Here is a 16,219-nt window from a genome sequence, read left to right on the forward strand (position 1 = left end):
ATTTCTTCTTTTATTTTCAATCTAACTAATCCTTGTTTTACTTTCCTTTTCTCATTTATATATCTAAAAATGTTTTATCTCCCTTTTTTTCTTTTTTTTTTTTACTGACAGGGCAATTTGCTCTTCTGTGTGTTATTTGGCAGATCTTATAACTTGCTTTGCTTCTTTCTGCCTAATCTTATAGATCTATCTATCTTCCTCGCTTTGTTTTTTTTGTATTTACTAAAGGCTAGTATTTTGTTATTTTATTTTTGGCCAGGTTATACACATCTTCCCTTTTTATTGTGACATGCTTACATACATTTAACATACAAACATAATTACACACATAGTAACATACCCATTATACATCACTGCTGAATATGATGGTGCTATATAAAACAATAAATAATAATTCTTACACACACAACCACACACAGTAACATACTTATATACTTACGCACATAATAACATTCTTGTATACTTACGCACACAGTAACATACTTATTTCCTTACACACTTACTAACACGCAAACACACACATTAACATTCTTATATACTTACGCACACAGTGGCGTACTAACTCGCATACACACACAGTAACATACTTATTTACTTACGCGCACAGTGCCACACTAATACACATACCCACACAGTAACATACTTATTTACTTATGCACACAGTGCCACACTAATACACATACTTACACACAGTAACATACTTAGACACAGTAACTAATATACTTAAAACACATTAGAAAGAAAACAGTTTCATTTCCTGTAAACTCCACAAAAAGTCATAATCTGTACTCTGGTGCCACCTGTTGATCAGGGTATAGTATTACAACGTCAATATTTTCAAATTACTTTCAACCATAAATGTTGTATAACCCAACAAAGCATTGCATTTGATTCTGGCATTGTATATGGTTAATAATTGCACAATATGAGAAAAAATAAAATGTTATATTTAAATTATTGATTGGGCTCTGGGAGACGAACAGGCATGTTGTATTACACATGTATGTAAGACAGGCTATGTCAGATAATTCATTAGTCTGGGATAATGTTAAACAGACTGACTAATAAGATTACCTCTCTTCCCGTGATGCACTAGGGTAAAGCATACTTAAGGTTGTCCTCACGTTTGTAAATCCTTCTAGTATACTTGTGACAGAGAGCACTAGCTCAGGATGAATTATGCAGAAGGTATAGCATTACAACTGCTAGGCCAGGTGGATACTCATTATAGCGACGCCTGTAATGTTATCCTTTTAGGTTTCCGAACCACCTGAGCCACATCACTTTTCTGCATCCAGCTACATTTGTGCCCAACCTTTCTATTTCTTAAAAATACATATAAATGGGAAAGGCAAATGGTCGCATGAAGAACGTTTGATATCTTGGATCAGATCTTTAAGGTAAGCAAGATTCCTAACATTGAATATATTATTTATCTATATACTGGTACGCTTTTACGGGACATAACTGAAGACATACCTTGACATGTCTCCATCTTGAGTCCATGGTGTTCCCCAGGACAAAGACAAAATAAAATATTGTGTACCATTTTCTTCTTCTTAGATGTTCCTGTTATAATTTAAGATCCTTAAACCTTCAAACATAGAATCAAGTTACAGATTTGCTATATGTTTTATTTGCTCAATATGCTGAAGAGTGCAATTAATGTTTTGCCCAAGGGGAACAGCACCTTTAATCACTAGAGCATAAACATGGTCTGTATGTTAACATTTTGTAAGCAGATTAGTATTACAGTTCTTACGTACTTATCATGTACACAACATTAAGAAGCATGTATCTGAACCCCTCTTCCTGACTAGATTTTTTGTATTTTTATTATACTGTTACTAGTTTTATAATTAGCATAGAAGTCCCTTATAGATATAAGATAGAGATAAGTACCTTTGTTATGACTTATTATAGTAAGATTTTTTACAGGAACCTTTTTTATTAAGTTAAAATATATATATATCTTAAAAATAGTGTCGTAGCGATATACAAAAATATATAAAATCGGGGGGCGCATGACCTAATAAGAATAAAAGGTATGCTGTTGCTAGAATAATAATGCCCAATAAGTACACAAAACAAAGTAAGCATTCAGCACATACCCAGTATAATATAATTCACAAAAAAATTTGAGGCGTAAGTATTGGGGATTCTGTCACACTATATGGCCATGTATTGCTTAGCCCCCCCACTACATCAAAGTACCCAAGGTTTGGCAAGTCCTATCTTAAAAAGGTAATTGAATTTCTCCTTGGATCAAGAAGCTCTAAAATATTAATGTTATTCTATTTATAGTTAGTATCATGGAAGGGCTATCATATCACAAAGTGACAATCTTTTGGTCAATGACAACAGTAATATTAAAAGTAAGCAAGCAGCAATCATCTGGGTCACCACTTTTTCAGCACTGAAGCACCAGGACAACCAGCAGGAACTGTGTGCCCAAAAGGCTTAGGTAGTGTCTGACAAGATGCAGATGTAGGGATTATTATCATCTTTTTTTTTATATAGCCAACAATTTTAGGCAGCGCTTAATACAATACATATATTCAAGGGGTCTGATAAGACGAGAATTGACAGACAAACCGATACATTAGGTGGAGAGAGCCCTGCTCGCAAGCTTACAATCTTGAGGGAATGGGATGTGTTGTGGTTGTATCAATGACAAGGACGTTCTAGCAGCTAAAATGGTGTGGCTTCTCTGAAGAAGTGAGTTTTGATACGTTTCTTGAATGTTGGGAGGGTGAATACTGAAGGTTCGGTGGGAGTAGATTCCAGAGATATGGGGCAGTCTGTATAGGGATGTGGTATTTACCAGTGTGTTACCCAGCAATGCACATTAACAGACAACACAATTCTGAGAAAGGGCATCCACACAGCCGTTTGGTGGCCGACCAATAAGTATGCAGGCAAAAGGATTAGGATGACCAGAGGCATGACACATTGTCTTTTGTTTTCAGGTCCAGTCTTCAAGGACAACCCTTGCTCCAGATCACCATGGCTCCGCTGCTGCCAGCACAGGAAGCAGCCAAAATTTACCACACCAACTATGTACGCAATGCCCGTGCCATTGGAGTATTATGGGCTGTGTTCACCATCTGCTTTAACATCATCATGGTAGAGGTCTTCATCCAACCTTACTGGATTGGAGACAGCCTAAACACCCCCCAAGCTGGCTACTTTGGCCTGTTCAGCTATTGCATTGGCAATGCCCTGACATCAGAGCTCATCTGCAAGGGAAGTGCCTTGGACTTTGAGAGTATCCCATCAGGAGCATTCAAAACAGCTATGTTTTTTGTAGGTGTGTCAATGTTCCTGGTGATGGGCTCCATGTTGTGTTTCAGCCTTTTCTTCTTTTGTAATTCAGCCACAGTGTACAAAATCTGTGCATGGATGCAGTTGGCTGCAGGTAAGATAGTAGTCTGTAGAAAGAGGTCAACTCAAATAATAATCTTTGTTATTGTTCATTTCTTCTCTAGATTCTTTTTAGTTGTTATTTCACCCCACAACTCATGCTTCTCATACAATTCTGCTTTGTAGCTTCAACATCCCTAGTTTTTCCTTGCAGCTGCTGGCCTGATGATTGGATGCCTGATTTACCCGGATGGATGGGACTCTCCAGAGGTCAAACGTATGTGTGGGGATAAGACAGACAAATATTCACTAGGCTATTGCACAGTGCGCTGGGCCTATATTCTTGCTATTATCGCAATCATGGACGCACTTATCCTGTCTTTTCTTGCCTTTGTTTTGGGAAATCGGCAAGATAGCTTGCTACCTGAGGATTTCAAGATCCAGAGCAAAGGTCAGTTTCTCTATATTGTCCTAAGGTGTCATAATTTTACAAACACAGCCAATGTCCCACAGTGGGATATTATGCAATTATTAATGTTAACACAGGGGCTTCCCTTACTGACTGGAGATTATTTGTCATTTTTTACCATCTCTGTGTTTGACCCTGATTATTTTCCATGCTTAGTGTACCTTTATAATTCATGTTTTTTCTCATGGACATATAGGACTTTCTTCTGATACAATTTTTATACTATAAATGACTATAATGCATCATTAAGTATGAACTATATCCAACTTTTGTTTTTTAATCTTATAGTGTACATACTACATAATATTTTGTTGTTTATGAATTTTTGGGTTGGTGGCAGGCATCACCAGTAGATTTTGGCCATTCTGCCGACCTGGTGAGAATGCAACTCTTCAGCCTGTCACGTTACCTTGGCTGTGGCTGTAATCAGGGTGATCGCTACACCACCCAAACATTGTGGGTCACTATACCCTATACCAACCCCATACCAGTACTTCTTGTACACTATCCTACCCATTTAGGCTTGCCCTATACCAATGTCTTTCACTCTTAGACAATATAACACATTGCAAGCAAAAGTAGACCAACTTCTAAAGTAAACAGCAAGTTATAATCTATCAAATGACTGTGCTTGCAACATTTTTTATTTAAGTGACATATTACCTGTTACTGACAATGATGGGAGCAAAAGGTATGGTTCAACAGAGTCAATGACAGCTACCCCTATTGCCCTGTGAACATGCACCCCTGCCTGTTACCACTAAATAAAGATATTTAACTAGAGAACTAGCTGCTTTACGATAGCTAAAAGCTCTTCATTTCAGGTTTTCATGATGGAGATGTAAGTCAAAGACTGGGTGGTGAGTCCTGTGTAAATGTGGGTATCAAATTAGAAATAAAAACATATTTGTAAACTGAAGACCTAGTTATAGAAATCATTGGACTTACTAATTCACTGTATAACATGAACAGGGTGCCCTCTTGTGTTGTATTTTTCCATTCCATCTGTTATCAGAATCACTGGTATACTGTATACATAACCATAGAACAACACATATGTTCATTAAAAAGGGAGCTTTTAAAGTGTATATACTTTATACCATATACCTCCTCCCATGCCCGCCTACAGGACTTCTCTTGCGCAGCACCAACCCTCTGGAACTCTCTTCCCCGTGCTGTCCGACTCTCACCGGAATCTGTCGGCGCTTTATAAATAAAGTATAATAATATAACTTCGTAAATATTTACGGTAGATCTAACATCTGTTTCTCTCTTTTGCAGAAGAGGAAGGTAGCTGAAAAACATCTGTCTGCTTCAAAACTGGACATAGAAACATGTCTGAATTTCTTTCAGTGTGAAATTACTCAAAATGCATCTACAATAAGACACACAGCTGTCAATGCAATGTGTGTTTTTCTGTCTTCCTCTATGTGATCTTGTAATGCTGTGATCAAAACATATAGGACGTGTGGATACCTCAGCTCCTTATCACCTGCACATGTTCGGATTTTGTGTTCAGAGACTTTGTGTTCTCTTCCCAAAGCTGCTTTCATACAAGAGTATAAAATATTTTTTAAAGGAGCCTGCACAAGCTTTTACTATCACTTTTGCATTTATTGGATTGCTTTCTTTTTTTTTTTACATTTATCTAGATTACTATTGAGGATAACACGAATTACAGTCATATTAAAGAATGTGATCTGTTGTCTTTCTACCTTCTCTGTAAACTGCAAGTTGGCTTACTTTTTGTTTATACCTTTTGAAATAAATAAAAGCTTTGCTTATACTGTTTATTCATTATATCTTGTGGTTCATGATTGAATGGTTAAGAACGGGGCCACTAGTCATATTTTGATTTTTAGAACCTGGTTTACAATTGATACAAACGCTCAACGTGTTTTACGTCTACAGTTGACTATATCTGGTATATAGTACATGCAATGGGGATAATACATTAAAACACTTTTCTTCTAAATTCTGTTGCCAGCATTATCAATCAAGTTATTTTTAATCACTTACAATGGGCTTAATGACTTAAGGCATCCTGACTCTGCAGTATGTGTCAGGATATAATGAGAAATGTATGCCCTGCATGGCTCTTTACTACTTCAACAGTTTCCTTGTGAATAAAAAGTGAATTCCAAGTATTTGGACGCTTTCACAGTAACCCTTTGGGAATATCCATAAATAATTTTTCTAGATTAACACAATTTTGTCATATATTCAGATACTGAGCAGATAATGATGCTTGATGATGCTTTTGGAACCATACATGAAAAAAACACATTATTAAGGAAATTCGTATTTACAATAGGATTGCAGTGCATAACAAAATATACATATTTATTAGAATTGAATGTAACATTATGTACAACAGAACATGGTAACAAATCAGCAGTATATAAAATACAGAGAGTTACAGTGTGCAAGCAGCAGACAACAAGCTGCAGGAAAAGGTAAGGAGGTGTAGGCAAAAAGGAGGGGGTATGTATGTAACCATGGAGGTTTATGAATCAGTCTGTTGGCATGGATGTCTATGTATATGTGTATGACAGCATGGATATGGAGCTGTATGTGTAAGTGTGTGAGCAAGTATGTGTTAGCAAGAGTGATGTGAGATGGAGCATGTGTTAGCAAGAGTGATGTGAGAGCGAGAGTGTGTGCTAGAATGAGTATGTACATGTGTTAGTGAGTACAAGTAAGTGTGTGTTAGTGTGTGTAAATGCATTTACGTATGCGCGTCTCAGTGTATGTTGAAGGGAGTGCAAGGGGCATAGATGGCGCAGATAAGCTGTTTTGGAGCACTGACAAGCTGGAGCAAAGATGGCACAGGCAGGCTGTTTGGGGGACACTGATAAGCTGCTTGTGGCCAATTAAACTCCTAAAACCTTTCTTACGGATCCATTTGTAAAGTTGTTTTTCAGAAAGCTTTGTTCTAGAATGGGCTACAGGTAGATCCATTGTAATGAGTAGGTGAATCCCAACCAATATGTCATCTTTTCTAAAGCTCTTAAACCATACATTTTTTCAAGATGGTAAAGGTATTTCTTCATATGTTATCTTAATGTAGGGATACATCAATGGTAAATGCCAATATTCAAAATTATAAAACAGGTAAAATACCTTATGTAAGACAACCTTATCAAAGATTTCTACAATACTTACAAGAAGTTCTTTAAATGACTGATGTGGCCTATAAGGGTAGTAAAATTTGTGAATGTCTGCTGCCAATGATTTATTCCCATGTGCACCAAATATAGAGGAACCATTTCCCAAGTAGGTTGGTTCCCTGCTGTACAAAAATAAACGCGTGTAATTTGTTTGTATCTTTTTGTTAAATTTGGCTCCAAGCTCCCATAATTTCTGGTATGTTCGCAACACAAATTTGCTGCAGTCATATGATTCAAACCACACAGACGCATTGGCCTTTTTCTGTTCCTGCACAGTCCACGTCTCGTAATAAATGCCAGTCTCATTATCTTCTTTTAACCATTTTGACATCTGATTAAATATGGCACCTGTACAAAAAAGAGATTTACTATAAATTGATTGCACTTAAAACTCAGTTCTTGGTTGTACACAAGGCATAATTACAGAAGAAAAATGGCAGTTATGAAAAGGAGGGCATGGCCCACTCAGGGCTTACGATATAAATAATCACCGTTATTATTATACATGCCATGGGTTGTTTACCTGAAATTGTTGCTATATGGACCAAAGTTCCATTGCTTTTCCAGTGCTCGTCGTCTATTCCCTCATAGAAACAGGCTGCTCCTTGATTGCACCAAAATGGTTCCTCCACGCCTGGCCTAAGATGAGGGAAAGTGCAGTTGCCAAGTTGGAAAAGTTCATACCATTCAGCAGTGTAATTTCTACCCGTTAAGGAACTCCGGAATCCAATAGCATCGTGCATAATCTTCTGTATAAATAAGTAAAAAAATAAATTTACCTAATGCATTCATAATCCTCAGAACTGTACAATAGGTAAAAGGGATATAAGTAGTACATCATAAAACAATTTGGCCATGGTCTTGTAGGTCCCTGATGCTTTTTGTGAATTGTACCGTGGGACATATTGTTTACACGGACTTGATGCATAATTTTTTCTACCGCCTCCCTTCCCTCCAGTTTCTTCTTTTCTGTATCCCATTTCCCAATTGAAAAAATACAATAGATATTGATTTACCTAAAAAAAAAAAATTTGGCAAGGGACGGTCCTGCTCAAATTACATTAATGCATATGATAGCTGAGAGGCCTCTTTACATCTCCGTGGAGTCTCCCTCGCAAATGCATGGGAGAATTCTCAGAATCCTCCCATATGAACTAGAAAGAACTTTAATACACCTTATTTTTTTCAGGGGACTGCCTGGGAGACGGGAATGTCCCATTTTAAAAACAATTTTGTCTGACTCATTACTTTTGTTGGGAACACTTAATTGCCACATGACACAAAAGCATGTGCTGTTCATGTTTATACACTGATCAGCCATAACATCATGATCACCTGCCAAATATTGTGTAAGTCCCCCTTTTGCTGGGAAAACAGCCCTGACACGTCAAGGTATGGCCCACTAGACCTCTGAAGGTGTTCTGTGGTATCTGGCATCAAGACGTTAGCTGCAGATCCTTAAAGTCCTGTAAGTTGCTAGGTGGGGCCTCCATGGATTGGACTTGTTCGGCTTGCACAGATGCTCGATTAGATTAAGATCTGGGGAATTTAGAGGCCAAGTCAACCTTGAACTCAGTGTGTTCCTCAAAGCATTCCTGAACCATTTTTGCTTTGTGGCAAGGCGCATTATCCTGCTGAAAGAGGCCAATGCCATCAGGGAATACCTTTTCTATGAAAGTGTGTACATGGTCTGCAACAATGCTTAGGTAGATGGTACATGGATGGCAGGACCCGAGTTTTCCCAGCAGATCATTGCCCAAAGCATTACACTGCCTCCACCAGCTTGCCTTCTTCTCATCCTGGTGCCATGCGTTTGCCAAGTAAGCGACGCACACGCAACCGGCTATCTACATGATGTAAAAGAAAAGAAAAGGCCCATGACCCTGTCGTCGGTTCACCGCTTTTCCTTCCTTTGACAACTTTGGGTACTGACCACTGCAGACCATGAACAACCTACAAGAGCAGCAGCTTTGGAGATGCTCTGACCCAGTTGTCTAGCCATCACAAAGTCCCTCAGATCCTTACGCTTGCTTCTTAATCATCAACTTTTAAGGACAAAATGTTCACTTGCTGCCTTATATATTCCATGACAGGTGCCATGATAACAAGATAATAAGTGTTATTTACTTTACCTATCAGTGGTCATAATGTTATGGCTGATTGGTGTATGTTGCTTTTAAGGAAGGATCTGATAAGGATTATTTACTAAAGTATGTAACAACGGTTTTGTGAAACAGCACATTTAAGCTTCTTGAGTGGGTAAATTATGCACTCCTCTGGCAGTGCAGTCCCTTAATTTAATCAATGACATGACTTCTAACCAAGGAAACATTAAGAGATCGATGGTGTGAGATGTGCAGGTATGCCTTTGGCTTCTATGTATTAACTGTAATTGTGATTTATACAAGCAACAGAATAAAGCAATACTTACAAAATGCCCCAAGAGATCCCCATACTTGAATTCCCAAACTGGAGCTTGCAACCTAAACACTTCTATGGTGTCTTCATTCTTCATGACAGGGATAGATCCATCTGCATAGCCAGTGGGACAGAATGTATACTTGGCTTGGCAGTACGCATCAGCCTTGGGACGTGTAGCAAAACGTCTATATTTGATACAAACATAATTATTCATGGGCACTGAAGCTAATGTGGCTCGTAAGATTCCCCAGCTTTTTGTACCATCTATTGATCTTTAACGATGCATCCTTCCTTGCCTTCTAAATTCAGACTTTTTAAATATAACCACTACTAGATGCAGGGGCATAACTACACAGGGCCCCCAGTGCAAAAAGTGTCCCCGTCAACAGCCTGTCTGTGCTATAATTGTCATCAGCATGCCTGAGCCATGTTTTTTCCCCAAAACAGCTTGCCTGTGTCATCTTAGTCCCCCCAAAGGCTTGCCTGTGTCACTCTCCCTCCATGCAGACTGGTCCAAAGTGCAGGGAATGGATGGACCTGCAATTGGATGATCTCTAGACTTTCCGTGTCACCAACTGCAGGTGTTACCTGCAGCTACTGCATTTTAAAGGGGCGGTCACAGTTGCCACCTCTGCAACATATATATTATAAGAGTTAGTCTGCTTCCTGACTTTAGTCATGCACAACTGCAGGTCTGCCCTTGGATGCAACATGCGCATGTGTTCAAACTCTCAATGCATTGTTCTCTAAAGCCTGTGTTAAAAACTGAACCCACGTTTTAAAGGCAACCATCCTTGCAGCTTATTTAGCATGGATACAAATTAGAGGAACTATAATTTTTAGATTCAAAGATTAGGAGTTCCACCCTATTGTATACATCCGCATATCACATTATGCGGCAGTCTGAAAATGTTTATTTGTATAAACAAATCAGACAACAAACAAGCATCTAATAATTTAAGAAAGTTGAGCACATTTACATTTCAAGAGTTATGATGGTAGTTGGGAGTGTCATACTTACTTGTAGGGCACCGGCCACCGCTGCAGAAACTCTTTAGAAGTGCTATTTGGTATACAGCACAGGACAAGTACAGCCAGTACTCCTTGCAGCATGATACAGGTGAGGTCCATATCCTGGATCAGCTGATAAAACAGGTAAGATGTGTCTGCGATCAGACTTACTCCCCTAGTGACAAATGCTTAGATTAGGTTTAAGACACCAGGGCATGTAGTCTTGGGAGCTGTTCTCTTTGGGCTATGAGCAAAATAAAAGAGCGCTGTTCCTGCTCACCTAGAAAGGTATTGGGCAGATATGCTGGAAGTTTAAGGTGGCCAAACAAACACAACAAAGACCATTATATAAAAGCAGAAGTTATTTCTCAGGGGGTTTGGCCGGAGTTGGTAATAACTGTTTTTCTGTGTTTTTTTTTAATCTACTAGTAATTAGAGAAGGAAATATGGACTGTGAAATACAACAAAAGTAACTGCTGCAGAGAGCCGAGAGTGACAGGCCAAAAAAAGAGATTACACAGCATAGCCCATTTAAACTAAAGGGGGTAAAGCAATGATTTAAACAAGCGCGAGCTGTGGGTCATTCAGACTATCGCGTATCTTCATATCACAAAAAACCTCCTTCGAAAATCCCCCATACTTCATACCTGCGCACGAAAGAGGCCCATAAACCATAACGTATAGTCTTCTGTATAGTAACACAATTAATGTATTATCAACGCTCTGCTGATATTTAACTTTTAATATATGTTAGCTTGAGGAACGTGGCTTTCACAAGAGAAATAATAGAACATACACCAGGGCTGAGTTTCTTATTTTAGAAAGAAGTTCTTTATAAAAAGCGTATATAAAAGTCAAAGCATTGTACACATTACGTGTACTTTCTACTCAAAGTGTCTGCAGAGATAATGAGTTTTTCTGTAATCTCTTGCGTTGGTTTCACCTTATAAGAAATCACCGTCAGAGTTACTGGAATTAAAAGGGAAGTGTCTTGCGCCTGCTGACCGCGTGTCAACGGAACCGGTTTCCGACTAGGTCAAAATTCTCACTTCAATCCAAAAATTGTGTAACTGTGTGAGTGAGCTAAGCAAAGAAACGTAAAACAAACATTTACTTCATGTAAATGTTAAAACACATTACCTAAAATTACATGAAAACAGTACTAACATGTATTAACTCTGAATACTCACCTGTACGTTTTGTTATTATTATTGACCCTCTGTGGCTACTGTACACCAAGTAATAGTGTTATAGCCAATCTGTGTACTCTGCTTCCAAAACCTACAGGTTACTTCCGGGATTTCAACCCAAAATGCTGGAAGTATTTTTAAACCCCTCTAATCCAGCCCTCCTATGACATCATTCTGCAAGAAAGGCGGGCAATTTTGTTTCACTGATCCTCACTGATGACACTTTACAGAGGAAGCCATTTATCCCCTGTAGGTGCTACAAATAGACGCCATTGCTATTGGGTATCTTAGGTCTCTGCTGTCTCCCTCCACTGTTTCCCTTTAACGTCAGCCTGAACTGTAAATGTCTCGTCATGCGACTGCAATCCATTCCTTCCTTGTTCGTTCCACATGCAGCTCTGTTCTTTTTCTTAACATGTCTGCCTCCCGCAGCCCTGCAGGACTATGATCCATGTAACCGCTGGGTCCTTGTGCTATCCATATGCGTCGCCTGGTAGTTTTGGCTGCAGCCCTCTGTCTCAGTTTCTAATTCAGTTCCCTTCAGCTTCCACTGACACTTAGTGATGTGTGTGGGCTAGGCAGGGCCGGATTAAGAGCATCATGGGCCTGGTGCTGAGGATTTTCGTGGGCCTTTTTATGGAAATAAAGAAAATACACAGAATAGACAGAATCTGAACTCCTCGGCATGCATGTGCACCGAAGAGAACATCAGTGCTCGGCCGACAGTATAAGATAGAATCTTATGTGATGGGATTGGGAGTAATCAGTACACTAAAAAAAGTCATCATACACGGGATGTCTGAAGCCACAATTTAGTGCCACTAATCCTTTTTAATAATATATGCAGATTGAAATAGAGTAAATAACACAAAACCTTTACTTTCCTCACTGATTTCTGGGCCTAGAAAGTTTTGTCCTATGAAGTGACTACAAATTCAGAAGAGTGTTTTATCTCTGGATAAGTAAAAATTAAATAGTTCCACTTATTCCTTCAGTAAGTAAAGTGCCAGTCAACAGACACACAAAATACACACACCAGGACAGGCTCTGCCACACCGACACCCAAACACATGCACCAGTGCACGTTTTGCCACACACCAAACCCCAAACACACGTGCCAGGACAGGCTTTGCCACACAAACACACATACCAGGACAGGCTCTGCCACACTGACACCCAAACACACATATACCAGGACAGGCTCTGCCACACCGACGCCCCCACACACACACCAGGACAGGCTCTGCCACACCAATGCCCAAACATACACACACACACACCGGGACAGGCTCTGCCACACCGACACCCAAACACACACACATACCAGGACAGGCTCTGCCACGCCGACGCCCCCACACACATGCCAGGACAGGCTCTGCTACACCAACGCCCAAACACACACACATACCAGGACAGGCTATGCCACACCGACCAGGTCATTGGTAAGACCTCACCTTGAATACACGGTACAATTCTGGGCACCGGTCATTAAAAAGGACATAATGGAACTAGAAAAAGTGCAAAGGAGGGCTACAAAATTAATAAGGGGATTGGGAGATACTAGTTATGAAGAGAGACTAATACAATTAAAATTATATAGGCTATAAAAACGGCATCTCAGAGGGGATATGATAACATTATATAAATATATGAAGGGCCAATATAACGAGCTCTTCAGTGACCTGTTCATTAACAGAAATATACAAAGAACAAGAGGTCACCCTCTGAGACTGGAAGAGCGGAGATTTCATAGATGACAAAGGAAGGGATTCTTTACAGTAAGGACAATAAAGGTATGGAATTCACTGCCAAGGGAAGTGGTGTTATCAAATACATTGGATGCCTTCAAAAGGGGTCTGGATATTTTTTTTAGAAAGGCATGACTTACAGGGCTATAAATAGAATAACATTAATATTTTAGAGCTTCTTGATCCAAGGAGAAATCCGATTGCCCCTTGGAGTCAAGAAGGATTTTTTTCCCTGATGGCAGAATTCGAAGTAGCTTAATTAGGGTTTTTTTGGCCTTCTTTTGGATCAAGAATAGGAAGGTTAGGTAGAAGGGTTTAACTTGATGAACTTAGGTCTTTTTTCAACCTTATGAACTATGTAACTATGTAACTGGGTATTCGTTATTTAACACATTTATTTCCACAGTTTATTACTCTTAATTTTCCTTCGGTGCTCCATCACATCTACTGATCTCTCAGACAAGATTAATTTTCTTACGGTCTTCAGATAGCCCAGTACACCACTTGCTGCTTTAGATAAAATGATAAGGATTAGCACACCTTCTTACCTCTTCCGCTAGTTGGGAGAATTCATTTTCATTCCTTCACCCTGGATCAGAGGCATACCTAGAGTATGTGGCACCTGGGGCGGATCCTGTATGTGGCACCCCCCAGCATAACACCTATCACTATATACTGAGGCACACATTGACGGTGGTGTGGCGTAACCCCTTTCACTATACATTAAGCCAGACATTGACAATAATGCAGCATAACCCCTATCACTATATACTAAGCCAAACATTGATGTGGTGTAGGCTAGAGCCCTGTGCGGGACTGCTTTTTTAAGCCTGCTCCCACCCGCTCCCACAGATTTTTTGTCCAATCCCACCCGCTCCCTCAATGAGGGTGTTCCACTCCCGCAACATGTGTGCCCAATCCCGCCCGCTCCCGCCACAAATGTGGCCAATCACGTCCACCTCCTTACCTGAACTGCAGATTTCCCGCGCAGTCCCGCAAGGCTGCCCTCGAGTTACTCCCTCACAGTGTATCTTCTCTTGCTCCGCCCAGCAACACAGCGTAGTCGCGGGAAGTGACGTCACATCACATGACTCCGCCTATCAGACACTGTAAGGGACCAGCGCAAAGGCAGCCTTGTGGGACTGCGCGGGATTGCCGTGGAACCTGGGAATGATAGGAATGTGATTACATCCTCCCTATGCCATGCTATCCCCCTCACACACTTACAAATCCATCACTCTCACAAATTTACTAATCCCCTCTCACTGAATGTTTTCCTACCTTTCCTGTGTGACTGTCACTTTTCCTCCTCTTCGTTCTTCCCCTTGGCTCTTCTTTATTAAAACCCCAATGCTGCAACTTGCCCTGCAGATGCCACTGGTCTTTAACTAATTGAACAGGGAGGGAGACCAGTAGCATCTGCAGGGTAAGTTGCAGCATTGGGGTTTTAAAACCCCAATGCTGCAACTTACCCGGCACATCCCACTGGTCTCCCTCCCTGTTCAATTAATTAAATGTCCGTACGAGCGAACAATAAAGTCGCTCGTACGGACATTTAACTAATTGAACAGGGAGGGAGATCAGTGGCATCGGCAGGGTAAATTGCAGCATTGGGGTTTTAAAACCCCAATGCTGCAACTTGCCCTGCAGATGCCACTGGTCTTTAACTAATTGAACAGGGAGGGAGACCAGTGGCATCGGCAGGGTAAATTGCAGCATTGGGGTTTTAAAACCCCAATGCTGCAACTTACCCTGCCGATGCCACTGGTCTCCCTCCCTGTTCAATTAGTTAGTATGTGCCGGGTTAAATGTCCGTACGAGCGACCAATAAAGTCGCTCGTACGGACATTTAACTAATTGAACAGGGAGGCATCGGGTTTTAAAACCCCAATGCTGCAACTTACCCTGCAGATGCCACTGGTCTCCCTCCCTGTTCAATTAGTTAGTATGCGCCAGGTTAAATGTCCGTACGAGCGACCAATAAAGTCGCTCGTACGGACATTTAACTAATTGAACAGGGAGGGAGATCAGTGGCATCGGCAGGGTAAGTTGCAGCATTGGGGTTTTAAAACCCCAATGCTGCAACTTACCCTGCCGATGCCACTGGTCTCCCTCCCTGTTCAATTAGTTAGGGGTTAACTTTGTTTTTTAAAGGGTTAAGGGGCCGTGCAAGTGAGCCTATTGGTTGCTTGCACGGCCCTTTAACCTATGGATTTCCGCTCCCGTTAACCCCTTCGATGCTGTGTTAGATAACGCAGCATCGAAGGGGTTAACGGGAGTGGAAATCCATAGGTTCGCTGTTAGGGGTTACAAAGACCGTGCGAGTGAGCCTATTGGTCACCTGCAGGGTCTTCCTCTGGCATCGACCAATTGGTTGATGCCAGAGGAGGTCCCTGTAGGGGACCAATAGGCTCATTCGCACTGCCCTGTAACCCCTGACAGCGAACCTGCGGATTTCCACTTCCGGGAACTGCCGCGATGCCGCGAAGACAAGGTAAGTTAGAAGAGGGGGGGAAGAATGGTAGACGATGACGAAGACAATCACGAAGATCTTCGTGGTGTGTGTCTTCGTCTTCGCCTACGTTTTACCGCCGCCGTCTTCTCTTCAGCGTGTCTTCGGAACGAACACGAAAACGCACTCTTCGTGTTCGTTTCCATGTTCGCCCGAAGACGAATGCACAAGTCTAATATATATATATATATATATATATATATTACCAATTGGAAAGATGGCTTTTGACAAAAGAGATAACAGAACATAGGCTGAGCTTCTAATTTTAGAAAATACAGAGGCTGCTGAAAGTGTCAGCAAAAGGTAAAGCAAAAGGTAGAGTTTTTTGTTTTTGT

General features: G+C 40.6%; 2 protein-coding genes across 3 annotated transcripts; one reads left to right on the forward strand and one right to left on the reverse strand.

Moving 5' to 3' along the window:
• Positions 1–1,162: 1,162 nt before the first annotated feature.
• Positions 1,163–5,227, forward strand: LHFPL5 (LHFPL tetraspan subfamily member 5). The gene is made up of 4 exons (XM_053455404.1): positions 1,163–1,400; positions 2,970–3,418; positions 3,578–3,814; positions 5,114–5,227. Exons 2-4 carry the CDS (start codon positions 3,007–3,009, stop codon positions 5,128–5,130), a joined length of 666 nt encoding a protein of 221 aa, XP_053311379.1. The 5' UTR covers positions 1,163–1,400; positions 2,970–3,006; the 3' UTR covers positions 5,131–5,227.
• A 921-nt stretch (positions 5,228–6,148) lies between these two features.
• CLN5 (CLN5 intracellular trafficking protein) lies at positions 6,149–12,056 on the reverse strand. Of its 2 annotated transcripts, XM_053455402.1 has the most exons (5): positions 11,625–12,056; positions 10,445–10,609; positions 9,434–9,608; positions 7,526–7,751; positions 6,149–7,350 (listed from the first exon to the last, which is right to left on the reverse strand). In XM_053455402.1, exons 2-5 carry the CDS (start codon positions 10,552–10,554, stop codon positions 6,860–6,862), a joined length of 1,002 nt encoding a protein of 333 aa, XP_053311377.1. In that variant the 5' UTR covers positions 10,555–10,609; positions 11,625–12,056; the 3' UTR covers positions 6,149–6,859. The 2 variants fall into 2 exon arrangements, with proteins under 2 accessions (XP_053311377.1, XP_053311376.1); XM_053455401.1 differs by lacking the exon at positions 11,625–12,056 and having other exon boundaries at positions 10,445–11,182.
• Between the last annotated feature and the right edge of the window lie 4,163 nt (positions 12,057–16,219).

The sequence above is a fragment of the Spea bombifrons genome, chromosome 2 (genome assembly GCF_027358695.1).
Source record: "Spea bombifrons isolate aSpeBom1 chromosome 2, aSpeBom1.2.pri, whole genome shotgun sequence".
Lineage (NCBI taxonomy): Eukaryota > Metazoa > Chordata > Amphibia > Anura > Pelobatidae > Spea > Spea bombifrons.

Coding starts and splice junctions, on each gene's coding strand:
- LHFPL5 (XM_053455404.1), top strand. CDS start 3,007: ATGGCTCCGCTGCTGCCAGCACAGGAAGCAGCCAAAATTTACCACACC. Junction 3,419..3,577: donor ATGGATGCAGTTGGCTGCAG/GTAAGATAGTAG, acceptor TTTTCCTTGCAG/CTGCTGGCCTGATGATTGGA.
- CLN5 (XM_053455402.1), bottom strand. CDS start 10,554: ATGGACCTCACCTGTATCATGCTGCAAGGAGTACTGGCTGTACTTGTC. Junction 9,609..10,444: donor CGGTGGCCGGTGCCCTACAA/GTAAGTATGACA, acceptor TATCAAATATAG/ACGTTTTGCTACACGTCCCA. Junction 7,752..9,433: donor GGGATCTCTTGGGGCATTTT/GTAAGTATTGCT, acceptor TTATTTATACAG/AAGATTATGCACGATGCTAT.